General features: G+C 42.7%; 1 protein-coding gene across 1 annotated transcript in view; it reads left to right on the top strand.

Moving 5' to 3' along the window:
- The first annotated feature begins 12,188 nt into the window (after positions 1-12,188).
- Positions 12,189-20,452, top strand: part of EPDR1 (ependymin related 1) — a 32,478-nt gene continuing 24,214 nt past the window's right edge. Inside the window, exon 1 of the mRNA XM_056113415.1 lies at positions 12,189-12,451. Within this exon, the coding sequence (XP_055969390.1) occupies positions 12,228-12,451 (224 nt within the window). The 5' untranslated portion in view covers positions 12,189-12,227. The remainder of the gene's footprint in view (positions 12,452-20,452) is intronic.

Raw genomic sequence — 20,452 nt, 5'->3', positions numbered from 1 at the left:
GGTAGAGGACTTTGAGGTCTACAAGGAGACTAGGATGAGGGAACTGTGATAACTGGAACTCTAACCAAACCTACCACTATAATTGTGCTGTAAAGGGAGAGATTGGACTATCTTGGGGAGGAGAGAGAAATATACTGACCTCAGACCAGCCTGGGGCCCAAGCCTATTTCTTCATTCTCCTGGTCCTTCGTCCATTCATCACCATGGGCTGGCCAGAGGAATGATTCTCAGCCACAGAATGCTTCAGTCCCACATGCCCATGCTTTTTCTCTTTGAAATTCACATTCTACCCCATGGTGGCAAACAAAAGTTCCTCTCTATTTTAACAGCTGTGCTCTGGAGTACAAGATCACTATAGGGAGAGAACAGCTGTACTTCTCTGGTTTGAACAGCCATCCAGATGCCACTGGGTTCCAAATCTGATTACAGTCCTGCTAACTCTGGGAATGTGTATCCAGCTTAACCCTGGGGTGTCTCCAGTTCCACATTGCAGTCGTTTCAAATGCAATCAATCATGAACTGAATCAACGTTCCTTCACTTAGAACTGGACTCCCAGGCCCATTCTGTCCCTCTGAAATCCCTTTCTACTAGTTTCCAAGTCTGCTTTTCCCTTCTCATTTCCCACCCTCCATCCCCCATCCAATCAGCATGTCAGCATTTCCTGTCAGAACTAGACCAGCATCCTCCCGTTCCTCTCCTGGCTATTGACTGTCCTCACCGTTCTCCATCAGGACACAGGAGTGAGTGTCCTAAGGTAGAGAGCTGATTATGCTCTGCCCTCATTATAAATCTATCCCTGGCTCCACGAGCCTTCATAAAATCAGAAGTCCCTTAAATGGCTTTCAAGACCCTGAGTGATTTGATACATAATTATGCTAATCCTCATACTCAAACTCCATACAGTAGACACATTTTCTTTTAAAAATGTAAATGTATTTAAAATTAGTTCATTGTTTTTATTGAGGTTTCTATCCTAGTTGTACAATCATATCAAACTCCTTATATTATCGTTGCAGAATACTACACAACAGTTTTGAGTGTATTAGGGGTCACAAGGTATGAAACACCAAAGCATTGGTTAATAAACTACTTTTAAATGTATGTATAGGCTACATACATTTAAAAATGTATGTCTAAACTAGTGGCTGGAGTGATAGCACGGCAGGTAGGGCATTTGCCTTGCACGTGGCTGACCTGGGTTCGATTCCTCCATTCCTCTTGGAGAGTCCAACAAGCTACCAAGAGTATCCCGTCTGCATGGCAGAGCCTGGCAAGATACCCATGGCATATTCAATATGCCAAAAACAGTAACAACAAGTCTCACAATGGAGATGTTACTGGTGCCCGTTCAAACAAATCAATGAACAACAGGAGGACAGTGCTACAGTGCTATGTCTAAACTAAATGATTAGTGCTTGGGAAATGGTATTAAAGTATCATTTAATAGCATATAGTGTTCTGAGGTCATAAAAGTATTATTATTGAATACATACACACACTCGGGTGTGTGTGTGTATACACACATATACATATAATGTTCAACTGTGAAATTTAACTTACAGAAAATGTCACCTAGTTCATAGTTCTACACAGTTTAAAATGTTATTATATGTTGAGGGGTACATAATCAATTTTTCAAAAGTAATAACAAGTCTCACAATGGAGATATTACTGGCGTCCGCTTGAGAAAATCAGTGAACAACGGGAGGACAGTGACAGTGACAGAGTTAAATATGATATATATTTTATATATAACTGTTTTTCATAAAACAAAATTCTGAGTGAATTACCACCTCCTTATTCTGTGATTTTGAATATTTATCTCCTCCTCCTCTTTTTCTTCCTCTTCCTCTCTTTCTCAGAGCCAAAACAGAAATATTTTCACAATATTTTAAAAAAAGTTCCCATTAAAATCCAATTTTTCTGGGTACTGAGCAGTGAATATGGTGCTTCTCTTGCATGTGGCCAATCTATCTTCAATCCTGGGCACCCCCAGGCCCTGCCAGGAGTGATTCCTGAGCACAGACCCAGGAGTAAAAACTGAGCACTACAGGGTGTGCTCTCCGACCCAAACTCAACATTTTCAGTGGTGGAGAGATTGCAGTGTTTAAGGCGCTTGCTTTGCACCCGGTCATACCAGGTCTGATCCTTGGCACTGCACATGAAGATGAGCCCAAGAGGAGTGACTCTTAAGCACAGAGTCAGAGTTATTTCTGAGCACAGTCAGTTGTGAGTCAAAAACCAAACAAACAAAAAGTGAAAAGTTAAACTTTTCTTGTTGGAGAGATAGTACAGCAGATGAGGTGCTTGCCTTGCTCTCAGTCAACCCAGGTTCAATCTCTAGCACCATATCAATCCACTGAGCACCACCAAGTGTGATCCCCAAGTACAGGGCCAAGAGTAGTCACTGACCACACTCAGTATGCCTTCAACACAAAACTATCGCATAGAAAGAAGTAAATATTAGGGCATCATTATTCTAGTAGGGTTACTATGTCTAAAATTTTGTATGTACTCTTCTTAAATATTTTAGCATCATATTTTACAATTTGTTTATATGTATGCATATACCTATCTGTCACATATACATCTATATACCTATTTTGTATATAGGAAATATACTTATTTTAGTTCACATGAGAGAAAAATAGTCATCATGAGCAATAGATTTATTCTACTGGAGAAATGGATTATGTCCTTATTCATTCTCCATCATAAACTGAAGGGTGGCCATCACGTGGGAAAACACTACTGCGTTTTCAAATACAGGGGGAGAAGAGGCTGCAGCCCATGCAACAGAGATCTTGAAGGACAGCGATGTTTTGCTGCTTATGGACCTCTTCCTGTGATGACTTCGGGATACAGTGCTCTGTGTTTTGTCATCATGGTGCTTGAGAGAGTCCACGTAGTATAGGGGATTGAATCCAAGCATCCTGTATATAAAATATATGCATTAGACTTTTGATCTATATCTATAGTTTGGAAGGATAACATTTTTTAAATTTTTTTATTTTATTTATTTTTTTATTAGTGAGACATATGAGGTACAGTTGTAGACTTACAAATTTTTGTGCTTGGGTTTCAATTACACAATGATCAGACGCCCATCCCTCCACCAGTGCCCACTTCCGACCACAACAGATCCCAGCATCCCTCCCACTCCCCATCACCCACATCCCACTCTGCCTCTGTGACAGGGCATTCCCTTTTGTTCTCTCTTATTGGGTGTTGTGCTTTGCAAAAGAGGCAATGGGTGACAATAATATTTGGTCTATAGTCCAATTTCAGCATGCTTCTCCCATCCTGGGAGGATCCTCCCAACACCTTTATTTGGTGTTCCCTTCTCTATCTGAGCTCAGTTTTCCCCTAGCATGTGTGGTTGGCCTCCAAGTCATGCAGTAAAATTCCTGGTACTAATCTCGGCCATTCTTGAGTGTTGGTCTCCTATTTTGTTACTTTATGTTCCGCAGATGAATGCAGTCTTTCTATGTCTATCCCTTTCTTTCTGAGTCATTTCACTTAACATGATACGTTCCATGTAGTACCACTTGTATGTAAATTTTATGATTTCGTCTTTTCTAACAGCTACATAGTACTCCATTGTGTATATGTACCAAAGTTTCTTAACCAGTCATCTGTTCTCGGGCACTCAGGTCTTTTCCAGATTCTGGCTATTGTAAAGAGTGCTGCAATGAATGTCACTTCGACTAACTTTTTTGCCTCTCTGGGATAAATTCCCAGGAGTGGTATTGCTGGGTCAAATGGGAGCTCAATTTCTAATTTTTTTAAAAATTTATTTATTGAATCACTGTGTGAAAGGTTACAAAGCTTTCAGGTTTAGATCTCAGTCATGCAAATATCAAACACATTTCCCTTTACCAATACTTATTTTTTACCATGAAGAACCCCAATTAAGCCCCACCCCCCACCCCTCCCAGTCCCTGTGAGGCAGATGAATTCTAGTTAACACTCTATCTGCTTTGATTAGATTCATTGTTTCAATAAAAGATTCACCACTATTATTTAGAGTTTACTCCCCCCACCAAATCAGACATGCTGAAAAAGCATTGTGAGTGATTTGCTTTCTACAGCTGGGTTCAAGAATTAAATGTTGGTTTTGGATTTCTGCTATTTTACTTATTGACCCTGGAAGTATTTCTACTGAAAGTCAGATAGTTCAGAAATTGGTTTCTGTGCTCTGGAGTCGTGGCTGTGCCAGAGAGCCGCTCGTGGGGGGCAACTGGTGGCCTCGGTAGGGCGTGAAGGGCGGACCGAAACGACCCCCTTCCCATGAGGCTTTTAGTCGCCTCCACACCCCCGGCTCATACCTGCTGTCCACAAGGCTCCCATGCGGCCGCCATCTTTGTTTCCAGAGAGGAGAGGGCGAATGGGGCAACACCCTTTCCCCTCCGGACAGACATGATGGCCTGGATTAACGCATAGTCCGTTCACTTTTCTGCTCCAAGCTGCTGGGTTCTGCATTAAGTCCTTGTGCTTCTGGGGCTGTGGCCGTGCTGGAGAGCTGCTCGTGGGGGGCAACTGGTGACCTTGGTAGGGAGTGAAGGACGGACCGGAACGCCCCCCTTCCCATGAGATTTTAGTTGCCCCCACACGCCCGGTTCATACCTGCTGTCCACAAGGCTCCCATGCAGCCGCCATCCTTCTTTCCAGAGAGGAGATGGCGAATGGGGCAACACCCTTTCCCCTCCGGCAGACTTGATGGCCTGGATTAACGCATAGTCCGTTCACTTTTCTGCTCCAAGCTGCTGAGTTCTGCATTAAGTCCTTGTGCTTCTGGGGCTGTGGCCATGCTGGAGAGCCGCTCGTGGGGGGCAACTGGTGACCTCAGTAGGGTGTGAAGGGCGGACCGGAACGCCCCCCTTCCCATGAGGTTTTAGTCGCCCCCACACCCCCGGCTCATACCTGCTGTCCACAAGGCTCCCATGAGGCCGCCATCCTTCTTTCCAGAGAAGAGAGGGCGAATGGGGCAACACCCTTTCCCCTCCGGGTAGACATGATGGCCTGGATTAACGCATAGTCCGTTCACTTTTCTGCTCCAAGCTGCTGGGTTCTGCATTAAGTCCTTGTGTTTCTGGGGCTGTGGCTGTGCTCCAAACTTAACTCTGATTTTCAGGGAGAAACGTTGAGTGGTTTACTTCCCATTGATCACTTTGTATATAGAGAGATGTCACGCGGCCGCTTATGTGGCCGTGCGGTTTTGAGAAAAAGTCCTAGTTCCCGCATACTCGAGCTGTGCTTGTAGAGGCTTCTGGTCACCGGGGTTCCATCTGGGAGAGGCGGGATGCAGTACCTACCCCATCTGGGACTTCCCGATGATCTCGGCTCTTTTTGGAACCTGTTTTTTTTTTTCCTCCAGGAGCTGTGGATCCCGCGCTCCATGTGGCCCTTCTCTTCAGCTGTATCTCAATTTCTAATTTTTTGAGAATCGTCCATACTGTTTTCCAAAAGGGCTGAACCAGTCGGGATTACCACCAACAGTGAAGGAGGGTCCCTTTCTCGCCACATCTGCGCCAGCACCGGTTGCTTTTGTTCTTGTGGATATGAGCCAGTCTCTGTGGTGTGAAATGATATCTCATTGTGTTTTTGATCTGCATCTCCCTGATGATTAATGATGTGGAGCATTTTCTAATGTGCCTTTTAGCCATTCGGATTTCTTCTTTGTGAAAGTTTCTATTCATTTCATCTCCCCATTTTTTGAAGGGGTTGGATGTTTTCTTTTTGTGGAGTTCAACCAGTACTTGTATATCCTTGATATCAACCCTTTGTCGGATGTGTATTTGGCGAATATCCTTTCCCATTCTGTAGACTGTCTTTGTATTTTGGTCACTGTTTCTTTGGTGGTGCAGAAGCTTCTTAGTTTAAGATAGTCCCATTTGTCTATCTATGTTTTTACTTGCTTGGCCAGTGTCTTGACATCTTTGAAGATACCATTAGCTTCTATGTCATGGAGGGTTTTGCCAACTTTTTCCTCAATATACCTTATGGATTCCGGTCTGATGTTGAGGTCTTTAATCCACTTTGATCTTACTTTTGTACATGGAGTTAGGCAAAGATCTGAGCCCACTTTTTTGCATGTAGCCATCCAGTTTTGCCAGCACAATTTGTTAAAGAAGCTTTCTCTGCTCCACTTCACTTTTCTTGCCCCCTTATAGAAGATTAGATGCTCAAATGCTTGGGAGATGTCTGTATATTCAACCCTGTTCCATTGGTCTACAGCTTTGCCTTTGTTCCAGTACCATGCTGTTTTAATTATTATTGCTTTGTAATAGAGCGTGAAGTTAGGCAGGTTGATTCCTCCCATTTTCTTTTCCCCAAGAATTGCTTTAACTATTCATGGGGGCTTATTGTTTCATATAAATTTCAGGAGGGTTTGCTCCATTTCTTTGAAGAATGTCATGGGTATCCTAATAGAGATCGCATTGAATTTATACAGTGCTTTGAGAAGTATTGCCATTTTGACAATATTAATTCTCCCCATCCATGAACAAGGCATATTTTTCCCATTTCCTCATATTCTCTTTTATTTCCTGAAGTAGTGTTTTGTAGTTTTCTTTGTACAGATCCTTTACTTCCTAAGTTAAGCTGATTCCTAGGTTTTTGATTTTCTGGGGCACAATTGTAAATGGGATTGTTTTCTTCATGTCACTTTCTTCTCTTTCACTATTTGCATATAGGAAAGCCATGGATTTTGGGTATTGATTTTATCACCTGCAACATTACTATACAAGCCTATCGTTTCTAGGAGTTTCTTGGTAGAGGTTTTAGGGTTCTCTAAGTATAGTATCATATCGTCTGCGAATAGTGGGAGCTTGATTTCTTCCTTTCCTACCTGGATGCCCTTAATATCTTTTTCTTGCCTAATTGCTATTGCAAGTACTATAGTACTTCCAGTACTATATTGAACAGCAGTGGAGAGAGTGGACATCCTTGTCTCGTCCCTGATCTTAGGGGGAAGGCTCTCAGTTTTTCTCCATTGAGAATGATGCTTGCTGTAGGCTTGTGGTAGATGGCTTTAACTATATTGAGGAAAGTCCACTCTATTCCCATTTTGGCTAGGGTTTTCATCATGAACGGGTGTTGGATCTTGTCAAATGCTTTCTCTGCATCTATTAATATGATCATATGATTTTTATCTTTTCTTTTGTTGATATGATGGATTATGTTGATTGATTTCCGAGTGTTAAACCAGCCTTGCATCCCTGGGATGAAGCCTACTTGGTCATGGTGTATGATCTTTTTGATAAGTAGTTGAATTCTATATGCTAGTATTTTCTTGAGAATCTTCGCATCCATGTTCATCAGGGATATTCCCCTGTAGTTTTCTTTTCTCCTGGTGTCTTTGTTTCCTTTTGGTATTAGAGAGATATGGGCTTCATAGAAACTGTTTGGGAGAGTTTATGTTTTTTCAATTTCCTGGAAAAGCTTGAGAAGGACTGGCAGTAGTTCCTCTTTAGATGTTTGGAAAAATTCGCTAGTGAATCCATCTGGACCTGGGCTTTTGTTTTTGGGAAGACTTTTGATTACAGTTTCAATTTCGTTGATGTTAATAGGTCTATTCAGAAACTCTTGATCCTCTTGATTCAGCTTTGGGAGATTATAGGAATCCAGGAACTAATCCATTTCTTCTAGGTTCTCTTGTTTCGTGGCATACAGACTTTCAAAGTAGTCTCTGATGATCTTTTGGATTTCCTTGGTTTCTGTTGTGATATCCCCCTTCTCATTTCTGATTCGGTTTATTAGGGCTCTCTCTCTCTGTTTCTTTGTGAGTGTTGCTAGTGGCTTACCTATCTTGTTTATTTTCTCGAAGAACCAGCTCTTGGTTTCATTGATCTTTCAGATTGTTTCTTTGGTTTTCATGTCATTGATTTCTGCTCTAAGTTTTATGATCTCTTTCCTTCTGCCAGATTTAGGCTCTTTCTGTTGATCCTTTTCTAATATCTTGAGCTGTGAGGTCAAGTTGTTTCTGTGCATCATTTCTACAGACCTAAGATATGCTTGAAGAGCTATAAATTTTCCCCTTTATACGGCTTTCGCTGCATCCCATAGGTTCTGATAGCTCGTGTCTTCATTCTCATTTGTTTCCAGGTATTTTTTGATTTTGTTCTTGACTTTGTTCCTGACCCACTCGTTGTTCAGCATTGAGTTGTTTAATTTCCAGGTGTTTGATTTGGTTCTCCGTGTCTGTGTGTGATTCACTTCTATCCTCAGTGAATCATGGTCTGAAAAGATGGTTGATACTCTTTCTATCTTCCTGATTCTGTTAAGGTATGTTTTGTGGCCTAGCACATGGTCTATTTTGGAAAATGTTCCATGCGCACTGGAGAAGAATGTGTATTCTTTCTTTTTGGGGTGTAAAGCCCTGTATAGGTCTATAAGCCCTTTCTATTCTATTTATTCTTTCAAAGCCAATGATTCCTTGTTGGGTTTTGTTCTTGTTGATCTATCCAGAGGTGATAAGGCGATGTTGAAGTCTCCAAGTACTATTGTGTTGCTAGCAATGTCCTCCTTAAAATCTGTTAGCAGTTGTTTTAAATATTTAGCTGTTCCCTCATTAGGTGCATATACATTTAAGAGTGTGATTTCTTCCTGTTGTATGTATCCTTTGATGAAGAGAAAATAGCCTTCACTGTCTTTTCTAATCTTTTTCAAGGTGAAATTAATGTTGTCGGATACTAGTATGGCCACCCCAGCTTTTTTGAGGGAGCTCTTTGCTTGCAGGATTGTTTTCCATCCTTGACTTTGAGTCTGTGTTTGCTCTGACTGTTGAGATGAGTTTCTTGTAGGCAGCGGAATGTTGGGTTCTGTCTCTGTATTCATTTTGCCACTCTGTGTCTTTTAATTGGTGAATTTTGACCATTGACATTGAGAGAGATTATTGTTATGGGGTTTTGTGTCATCTTTCTGTGCGGGTGTGTTGTGGTTGTAGGGTTTGTCTTGTCTTATAGTAGCCCCTTTAGGCCTTGTTTTAGATTTGGTTTTTGAGTCTATAAAGTTCCTGAGCTGCTGTTTATCTAGAAAATAGTGTACCATTCCTTCAATTTTGAATGAGTGTATAGCTGGATAGAGTACTCTTGGTGAAGCACTCATTTTGGTGAGTTTTTTTCACTATATCTTGCCACTTCCTTCGGGCTTGTAGGGTTTTCTCTGATAGGTCTGCTGTGAATCTAAGGGGTGCTCCTTTGTATGTGATTTCCTTCTTTGCCCTTGCTGCTTGCAGTATTGTGTCTCTATCAGCAGCATCAATCATTCTAACTATAATATGTCTTGGACTGTTTTTGTTAGGATCTCTTTTAGCTGGCACCCTTCGGGCTTCTTGAATCTGAACGGCAGCATTGTGGAGCTCTGGGAATTTTTCGGCGATGATTTGTTTAACCATGGTTTTTTCATTGGGATTGTTTCCCTGAGCTTCTGGTAGTCCAATGATTCTAATGTTGTTTCTTTTGGAATCGTCTCCTAGGATTCTGATTCTATATAGAGCTATTTTGAAGTCCTTTGCCACTGTTAGTTGTTGCCTGTTGGCTTGTTGCAGCTGATCTTCTAGCTCACTGATTCTTTCCAAGGATAACATTTATATATATATTTAAATGTAGGCACTATGATTTACAATTGTGTCTTTCACAGACGTTCAGACATACAATGTTCCAAGATAAGTCCCTTCACCAATGTCAATTTCCCTTCACCAATGTCCTCAGGTCCCTTCCCCTTTCCCCAGCTGGCTTCCTTAGCAGGCACATTTTTTAAAAGTTTTGCTAATTGATTGAGGTTCCGGTGATTTAAAACATTGGTAATGATGCTTTCCTGTGTATATAATTCCAGCCCCACATTTTCTCCCCAAGGACCCTATCTCCCCTTCCTTTCAACTGCCCCCATATATACTCTGTTGTGTGGACCAGTTCTTCTGTTGTGTTGCCTGTGGCTCATTGTTGCTCCCTTGTTGTGTAGCTTTAAGTTCCACATGTGAGTGATCATTCTGTATCAGATTCTTCCTACTGACTCACTTCACTCAGCGTGATATTCACTGGTTCCATCCATTTCACAACAAACTGCGTGATTTTATTTTTATAAGAGCTGCATAGTATTCTACTGTGTAGAGTACTATGTATAGAGTATAAACCTCCAAGCATTGGGGGTAGCAACCACACCTAGGTCAGAAAGCACAGTGAACATATGTAAAACCCTTCCTTCTCCGGAAGCTCTTCTCAGACAAATATCTCTTCCTGCTAGGAGATTTGCTAAAGGACGGAATTTCATCTAAGGACATACTTCTCATTTCCGTAGTCCATAAACAATCATCTTAGATTTATTTACTTCTTAATAATCTTTCTAGTATTTTGTATGGACACAGTAAGAGATATATTAAGCTTGTAGGGTGGCTCTCCTGACGACATCTTGCAGATCCCAGACTACAGTGCTTAGGCAGATTAGTCTTTCCTAATCCCTACAGCGTTCTTAGCCAATTACTTCTCTTTGGGTCATTACAAAATTCATCCACAACTGTGCTCTTAACTTACATTATGGTGCTTGGCCTGTCCCGTTTTGATACCAGGGTAGCTCACAGCTTGCACTGGGTTCATCCAATCCCTTTGTTGGGACCCTACTTCTGGGGTGCTAGGAACTAAGGGAAACTAAGTATTAAGTTGAATAAATATGAGAAGATGTCCAGGGGTAAGTATTATTCAGATTTAATTAACTCCCAAGTTACAAAAGCATAGAATTAACTGTCTTCCTGTGTCTATACAAAAAACATTGCTCTAAAGTAAACTCTGCAAAGGATATAAGGGAAGGAGGTAAAGGTAAGGTAAAGACCCTCCCGTTGATCGTCGATTTGCTCGAGCGGGCCCAGTAACGTCTCCATTGGAGACTTTGTTGTTACTGTGTTTGGCATATCGAATACTCTCGGTAGCTTGCCGGGCTCTCCGAGAGGGGCGGAGGAATCGAACTCGGGTCAGCCATGTTGGCCGCTTGTAACGCGAACGCCCTACCGCTGTGCTAGAAAAGCAATATTTTACTTATATGTACAAAATCTAGAGTCCTTAGAAGGATCTGACCCTACAAGTCAGAAGTCTGATTTGGGTATAAGGGTGATTAACCAGCTGGGGAAGCAGAGCACAGAGAAAGGTTAAAAATAAGCACAGAGGAATGGAAGTGCCTCAGGAGCACTGTGATTAGTATAACCCACTAAGCCTAAACACCTTGAGGCAGAAAAGAAAGAACAAACCAATGTTATCCTACATCTGAATGTTGTTTTGGTTTGCTTTTCCCTAATAATGAGTGATGAGCACTTTTTTTCCATGTCTATTGACTGTGTCTTCATTGGAAAAATGTTCATCTTCTCACCACACTTGTGGGTGGGGTCTTTGGATCTTGCTGTTGTTGACTTTTACTTTACATGTCTTGGATATTAGTACTTTATCTGATGTATTGCATGCAAATATTTTCTCCCATTCGGTAGGGTGTTTACTGTGGTTCAAGTTTCTTTCTCTGTGCAGCTTTCTAATTTCATGTTGTCCTCTTGTTTATTTTTGTTTTTCTTGACTTTCCCTTTATGATTTTCTCATCTAAGAAAACTGGGTAGTCAATTTCTTTGAGAAATTTGCCAGTGTTTTTTTACATGCATTTTATGGATTCTGGTCTAATATTGAGGTCTTAAATCCACTTTGAGTTTACTTTGGAGTTTTTTTGGTTTGGGGGCCACACCCTTGGTACTCAAGGCTTACTCCTGCTTCTGTGATCAGGGATCACACCTGGTGATGCTCAGGAGACCATATGGGATGATGAGATGAAACCCAGTAGGCCTCTGCGAGGCAGTGCCCTACCCCCTGTAACTGTTGCTCTTATCCCCTGATGAAAAACTCTTTATTGAGGTTTTGTGATTCTCAGCACCATTAAGTGATGGTTCCATGCACCATAACACATGCATCACCAATGCCCACTTCCCCGTTTTCTAATTTGGAGAAAGCAGGTGACGTTCTTGACCGGGTCCGAGGCAGGTGCAGCAACCTTGCTTTTCAGACCTGTCCTTGACCCGCGGCGCCTAGGAGTTGGCAGGGAGATCCCGGGTCCCTGCGCGTGCCCTTTAAGGCGCGGAGGCCGGAGGGCCCGGTGGCACCTCTGCCACCGCATTTCCTGTCGGCGGCCGAGCGCGGCGGGCGGCACCGGCGAGCTCCCGCGCCCGCCCCGCCGACCGAGGCCGGGTGGCCTGGCCATGGAAGGCCTGCTGCGGACCGGCCTGTGGCTGTGGGTGCTGGCCCTGTGCGGCCCGGCCTGCGCTGCCCCGCGCCCCTGCCAGGCGCCGCAGCAGTGGGAGGGTCGCCGGGTACTGTTCCAGCGCGACAGCGGCCTCCGCAGCCGCGCGCTGCTGTCCTACGACGGGCCGCAGAGACGCGTGCGGGTGCTGGAGGAGAGGAAGGCGCTCATCCCGTGCCGCCGGTGGGTCGGGGTCGGGGTCGGGGTCGGGCGTCTGGGGGTGCTGGAGGAGGGGAAGGCGCTCATCCCATGCCGCCGGTGGGTCGGGGTCCGGGCAGAAGTAGGGGCCAGAGTCTGGGGGGGTCGGGGCCGCGGGAGGAGGGCAAGGCGCTCATCCAGTGCCGCCGGTCGGCCAGGGCCAGGGTCTGGGGGTCGTGGTCTGGGGGCGCGGGAGGAGAGGTAGGCACAGGCTGTTGGGCGTGAGGGGAAACCCCGCCCTGAGGGATGCCCAGCCCTGGTGAGCCGGCGGCCGCGGGTCCCTTGGGACAGACCCGTATCTGGCCGGTCAGCAGGCCTCTGAGTCCGGCTGGGAGGTCTAGGCCGTGTCCTTCAGCCCAAGGTGCCTGTGTCGCTGGGCCTGAGGAGCTGCAAGGCTGGTTTGCTCTTTAAGGGGATAGGACCACACTGGTCAAAACGTGAGGAGTTTGTTAAAAATATAACCTCACCCGCTCAAAAACATCAGACTATGACTTTTTAAAAAAATTTTACCCCCTGATATTTGGGAGTGGGTGGATCCCCCCCCCCGCCCCCCATGGTGCCCCAGGCTTACTCCTGAGTAAGAGTTCAAGAGTCATTCCTGGCCTGGACCTCCTGGTGCCAGGGATGGGGATGGAGCCGGACCCTGCAAGGCACCTGCCATACCCTCTCTGCTGTCTCATGGCCCTAGCCCCTTAAATCTGTACTGTGAGCGGAAAGCATCTGGGCTTTTGGAAAACCAGAGCATGGTCTCCGTGTATTTCTGTTAGCTATGAGTTTTAGTCTTTGGCAGCCGCCGTGCAGTAGTCCAGATGAAGACTGCTTCCTGAACCATTGCTCTTGCACTCACATTCCACCTTTGCCGTGACAGGACACTTCTCCAGGACCACTGTCTGCTTTGAGTCTGACTTCTGTTTAGGGACCCCTTTCCAGATCCTCCTAGTTCTACAGGTGCCTTTCAGGGAATGTAGACAAGCAGCATCTCTGCAGGACCCTGGGAAGGCCCTGGCTCATAACTCCAGCAGGCAATGTAGTCTGGGGTGACCCTGGCTACTATTTCTTCTGAAAGCATTGATTCAGCTATTAGGAATAATGTTGAGGACACTACTGCAGCGACAAAGCCTCTCAAAACGGTGTCTTCAAGAATGCATCGTGACTTGTGATCAGTGGAGCTTGCCAGGTGCTGTGAAGGCCTGGAGCAGTCTGATACCCAGGCAAACTGGAAATATCCAGGAGCCCTTTCAAGAACATGACTTTATTTTGGTTAGTTTTCATGGGACAAATAATGACATTAACCACAAATTATATATGAGCAGTAGTCTCTATCAGACATGGTCCTGAGAATTTACATATGTGGTTTAGTATAGATCTCGCAAAAACTTGGAAAGTGTAGGTGTTATAATCCCTGTTTTGCAGAGAATATGAGGTCTGAGAGATTAAAAAACTTTAAGATGACAAAATGAAGTTTATGGTGTAATACACCATTAATTCATTCATTCATTCATTCAAAAAGCAGTTCTTAGTGCAAAGAAGGTATTTAAAGAAGGTATTTAAGTCCCTGGGATTTCAGGGAGGACATCATTGGAATCACAGTTTCCATGCAGTATAAGGAGAGATGACCTGGGTGAAGAGAGGGCAACCCAGATGTGCTCCTAACCTAGACATCCTCAGGGTGAGGAGCTGAGGGAATTACTTCAGGTCTCAGTATGCATTCTGGATCATGTGGGACTGAATGTGCCGCCCAGTCTGCAGGCTAGTCTCCTTAGGGATGAAACACAGGCCCTGACGGTTAGGTGGGACATCCACTGAAGGATATTTAAAATAAAAATGCAATGACTGAATTACGAAAAGATTACTGACAACGTCACTGAAAATGAAGGAGAACAAGAGTGGAAGGGGAAAAAAAGACTGGACAATTTTTGTAGAGGTTCAGGTGAAAGATTATACGGTGGTTATAAGAAGTAGATGCCTGAGAGATTTATGGAAGAGGTTGATTGGGTCTGGATCATATGTGGGAGGTGCGGAGTCCTATAAGATGTCAAGGAGGCATCCCTGAAAGGGATGTCTAAATTCCCTGAGAGGTACCTCCCTTTCTCATCCAGGTGGGCCTTCTGAACTTCTAAGCATTGATTATTACTCTTCGTTTGCTTTGCTTTGAAGTCTTGAGGTATATATACATGAATGGTTGAATTGAAGCTGGACTGGGCAAGCTTTGAAGCAGCATGCCACAGCCAGTGGACAGAGAGGGTGCCTCTCTCCACAGAGTATCTGCATAGTTGAAGAAATGCATCTCATTAGAAAATGGCAAATATAGCTCTGAATTCAGATTCATAGTGTAGATCTTTAGAGAAATTGCTAGAACTTTCCGAGCCTGTTTCCTCATTAACAGAATATAGAGGATAATTCCAAATTTATTGCATTGTAATGGGGACTAGTCCAGCTCTATATTTCAGCTCAGAATCAACATCCTAGAGAATTTAGGGCCCAGAGACTTTCCCTCTGCCCTGTGGCTCACTCAAGGCCCTTTCCTTTAAAGGGAAACAAGCTTAAGTACTAAACTACATATTTCAGTAAATTCTGTAACTGGTGAGGAGGCCAGAATTCTCCATTATAAAGACTAGGTCTTGGGGAACAGAGTGATAAATAAATAGGGAACTTGCCCTACCTGAAACCAATCCCTGGCATCTGATAAGATTCCCTGAGCATCTTCAGGAGTAATCCCAAAACATAGAGCAGGTGGTAAGCCCTGAGCATTGCTGGCTGTGGCCCAAAACAAACAAACAGAACCAAAAAGAACTTTATCATTCTGTCCTCATAAGAAGGACTGTGTGGGGGAGCCAAAGAATAGTCAAGAACTTGTGATCAAAGAACTGGAGCAAATTTATTGCACCTAGTGCTCACGAGCAGTTTGCTAAGTACTGAGCTTTCTATCGTGAATACGACAGCCCAAAAGGTTATCAGACAAAGATAGAGGGATGCTTTCATCTGTACCATTGGATGACTTCTGGGTACTGGTTCAGTGCTATTCCAGTGATATTATTCCGATAATGTTGATCAGACACCGTTCCCCACAGAGTCTGTATGGACAGTGCTTAGGTCTTTCCCAGCAACTTTATTCTATGACTCTGTGGCTGGTGGAAATAATCTTTAGAAATGGATATATCTTAAATGGGGTCATGGTCAAATCTTGCTAGCCTAGAAACTTTTTGTTTTTCTTGTGATTCTTCATTTCTCTGTCCTGTGATCCCTTGAGTGCTTATTTCAGAGTTAAAATTTTAGGGACAATTTTATTCTCCATCCCAATTTCTTGGCAAAATTCTATGTCAAAATCTCATCTGAGGCCCTATATCAGATGTAGAAAAGACAGCATGGGCAAAATGAATTTTTAAGTGCTTTACATGAGATTTGTGGAATAAATCAGAAACTTTTCCAGATATTAGCAATTTGGCCAAGGAACCAGATGTTATTTGAGGAAAATATGGATGGGTTTTCACTTTATATTTATTAGCAAGTTGAGAAGTAAGTTTTAGAATTGGATCAACTTCTTAAGATTTTTATTTTGCATCCAGATAGTTATGGAAAATCCCACTGATAGTTACTGTGAAATGACTAGGATTTTCCAGACTTTCTTTTCCCTGAAATGATGGAAAACATGAAATAACTTTGCAAGCTTCAGATAAGACACATTTTAGCAGAGAATGGGAATTATTAGTAATTGATCCCATTTTGTTGTCGTGTCCCAGTTGTCTTTCTGACTCCTTGATTAAACTCACAAAATGGTATTTGGAACACTAAGATAAAACAAGATTACTTAAATTTTATGGCAGACGCAATGTCAATATTGAATGAGTTCTGGTAAGCTCTCAGCAGCATACTGCTCATTACTTACAAAAGAGTTACTTGGCATTGAAATTAATGAAATATCGATGTAGCATTAGGAAGAGGCATTAAGAGGACATATCAGTGTGGAGTCAGGAGTATTATCTTAGAAGACTTACATTGTCAATCCTATTAATTTGAGATTATTAAAAATTAACAAATCAAGAGAAAAATTTATCTTTGGTGGAATAGTAAAAGGATAAGTAGTGAGATTTTTATCATTTCAAATTTTTTATCCAGAGCATTGGTTCTTGAAGAAGAAAATATTCTTTCTCTTCTATTTTATGGATAACTGTCTAGTGTAGTTAGGAGAGAGTGAATGTGGACAGCCGTGGATGCCAAACATGCTCTTTAAAGTCTGTCTGCACCACAGTAAGACTTGAGACTTCTCAGAATAAGGGGTTTTTATCTTTTAATTGAACTTTTATGATATATACTATGTTGATTTGAAATAATGCTGAGGCTTTCTTCCTTAAAAGCTAAGTTCAGATCAGATTCAATTAAACTATAAAGCATGAATTTTGCTTTTATTATATTAAACTAATTCTTCTTTGTACCATGGTGCAATGAAATTCATCTCAGTTTGTCTCTTTTTTGTAGCTAAATTCAAAATTCTTCTTCCTTACTTCTCCTTTTCCCCTATGTTCATGGAGAAGTATCTAACCTTAAATACTGTGGTCCCATCTGAAAAAGACTGTCCTCTCTTGGAGGTGCTTGGTTACTCAGGGGCTGCCTAGAAATGCTCGCAGAAGAAGCATCTGCTGTGTAAGATAATTACAAAAGAATGTTATCACACAAGATAACTTCAACGATCCTATGTGTTTGCAGGTCAGGATAAGACCCCCCAAGCCCTAAGCAGGCTGGCGCAGGGCTCCAGGGGTGCTGTGGGGGCGGGTGTGCAGAGCTGTCTCCCTCACCTTCTCCTGGGAATAACTATGGTCTGAAGGTGGGGGAACTATTTCTTGCTGCAGGGGAAAGCGCGCTTTAGCCCACAGGCTGTGAGGAAGCGTGCAGAGCAATCTTGGCCCATGCAGCACATTGGAACTCAGACATTAACCAGCCCTGCCTGCCAAGCACAAATCTCTTGGGATGTGCAGACTCTGGAGGGCAGCAGGTGACCCTCTGGGTGCTGGTTATAGCCCTAGTGGGTGGAAGTGAGCCCCAGGAGGAGGAGGGCTGGGGTGCTTTTGACTTTCCAGGAGCTGTGGGTGCAACAGGCCGGGAGCAGGCTGAGTCACCGCAAAGCATCCAGCCAAGCAAGTGACCCTGGAAATTGGGGGAGGTAGCGGCCGCTGAAGTCCATCACTGGTTTATTTTTCCCACTGCTGACCCCATAGGTTGTCAGTTGTAAGTGAAACTCCTAGAGGAAAAAAAATAGGGGATCCCTGTGCTAGGGACCTCCATAAATATGTACTTTGTATATAGAAAAATTACTGCAAAGTTTAACTTTACTCTTCAGGGGGAAAAAAAAGAGTTCTTATCTTCCCCTTAAGTGCGTAATTTTATTTTATTCCAAAACTATCTCACACTTACATGAAAATTGCATTAACCATTTGAAAGTGCTGGTTATCAGTTTCCAGCCAGATATCACCAACCACCGTCCGGTAGCATTTCACAGATATTTCCTAAAGAAAATGAGAATATTCTCCTGCACAACTGCTGCATAGCCATAAAAATTAGGAAATTAAGATGGGCTCATCTCTACCATATGAAATTCAAAACTCACTTAAGTATTGCCAAATCTTTTTGTGCTAATCATAGAAAGGAACAATTTGTATTCAAGCATTACATTTAGGCATCGTGCATTTTTTTCTATTTATTTTTATTTACTTGTTTATTTATTTGCTTTTTGGGTCACACCCGGCGATGCACAGGGGTTACTTCTGGCTCATGCACTCAGGAATTACTCCTGGCAGTGCTCGGGATGCTGCTGGAAATCGAACCCGGGTGGGCCATGTGCAAGGCAAACGCCCTATCCTCTGTACTGTTGCTCCAGCCCTGGCATTGTGCATTTTTAGTCTTTCTGTGAGAAAAAGTTCCTTAGTTTTTCTTGCACTTGCACTTGATATTTTTGAAGGTTACAGGTCAATTACTTGGTCCAGTTTGTTTACCTGGTATTTTCTCATGATTAGATGTGAGTTATTAACGTAAAGTAGAAATATCACAAAGATGATGCTAATTGTACCTTGGCGTAAACCTCTATAAGTTTATTAACTGATGTTATCTGCAAGATTTCTCCCATATAAATGAATACATCATACAAATGTATTCGTTTACATGAGAGAAATCTAATATTTTATAGGGATATTTAAACTACTTAGTCCATATGTCCTTAAACTTTCCATTTTTTGTTTATATTTACCTGGACTTAATTTTAATTCACTGCATTGTTCTTACTATTTTGGATTCACATTGTCTCATTTTTTTTAGTGGGGACTTCTATGTTCATTTGACTTGTCTCCCTTATTCTTAGAGAGCTTCCTTGCTTTTGTACTCAAGAATGTCTTCTGACATCATCTGTTCTTCTCCTACTAGGGTCTCAAAATATGACATATCTCAAAGTTAGTTACTTTTATTCCTGATATTTTAGAAACTATGCTCTTTGTCTTGGTCTTGGTTGTGTCCTTGACTATTGCATAGTACTATCTTTGTTCAGTTCCTCTAAGTGAACAAAGCTGGGGCATGTAGGTTTGAACGCACACACACATACGTAAATATATACATATAGATATTTATATATATACAAATGTCCACTCATATGTATGTGCCTTCATTTACTCAAATATATATAACCACCTTTACATTGACATTTATTTCTAAATCTCTGATTCTAATCTGCCACTGCATGGCTCATCTTAATTTGCTTTCTTTCTTTTTTGTTGCTTAAATTATTCAGTTGGATGGTAATCAACTGTTCCTCCTGTTGCCTTCTGGTATGAGGATATCCTCGCTTGACTTGAATTCTGCATTCCTACCCCGGCCATGCTGATGCCCCCCTTACTTGGCCCTTCATAGTCGCTCTAGACTAAATTTCTCAGTGTGAGGAAGGGGATGATCATGGTTCTTTAGTTTCTGTTTTGACTTTCACAGGGTTACATATTTTCAGATCCTTAGAATATGTCCAGTTCCAGTGGCGCAATCAGTTAGCGCATGGTACTTATATGGCAGTATGTGCAGAGCAATGCCAAGGTCGTGAGTTCAAGCCACACCTGGAACACGACCTTTTGGGACTGGAGCCATAGCTCAGCAGGTTGGGTGTTTGCCTTGCATGCAGATGAACTGGGTTCAACTCCTCTGTCCCTCTCTGAGAGCCCAGCAAGCTACCAAGAGTATCCCGCCCGTACAGCATAGTCTGGCAAGCACCCCGTGGCATATTCAAGATGCCAAAAACAGTAAGTCTCACAATGGAGACGTTACTGGTGTCTGCTCAAGCAAATCGATCAACAACAGGAGGACATTGCTACAGTGCTAGAATATGTCTGTGTGACTGGAAGAGCTAAGTTAAGTTCCACAAATTTATTTGATGATTAGCCATGCTTTACATGAATTGGGCTATCATTTAAAGAAAGCATGACTTTCAGGATTTCAGGAGAATAACTATTCTGCCTCTATTTCCTCCTTTTACCTTTGATGGCCAGAGTCAGCATTTTTCTTTATTATCTCAGGAACTAAGACATCTGTGGGCTTATTAATCCTCATAAAGAATAAACCATACTGATGTGCAATTCTGAGTTGTTTAAGAAAGATTTTCTTGAAAGCACAGAGTTTGCTTTAAGAGTCTCATCTGGTGGGTTTTTTGACGGAGGATCTCAGAGGGTTGATGTTGGCATGTAGGAAGAAATAGCGAAAAAAATAAAACTCCAAAGGAGATAAGCTCAGGAGAGTAAAAGTAGATATAAGCTACCTTTAGTATAAAGCTAAATATTAATAGGTGGCAGAGGTGGTCATCAAACTATTCCTAAAGCATCTATACTTCTCTTCTGGCATTAACCTTGAGCTTTTCCTTCTGATTCTGACCTCAAAGATGGTGGTCAAGGGCAAAATGCCCAAAGATCTGAAAACATTCCATCAATTAGTGGTTTGTTTTTCCTGGAATATATGTGATAGTCT

Source organism: Sorex fumeus, unplaced genomic scaffold (assembly GCF_029834395.1).
Source record: "Sorex fumeus unplaced genomic scaffold, SorFum_2.1 ptg000020l, whole genome shotgun sequence".
Lineage (NCBI taxonomy): Eukaryota > Metazoa > Chordata > Mammalia > Eulipotyphla > Soricidae > Sorex > Sorex fumeus.
Note: the sequence above shows the minus strand (reverse complement) of the source record. Positions and strands in the feature narration are given on the sequence as shown.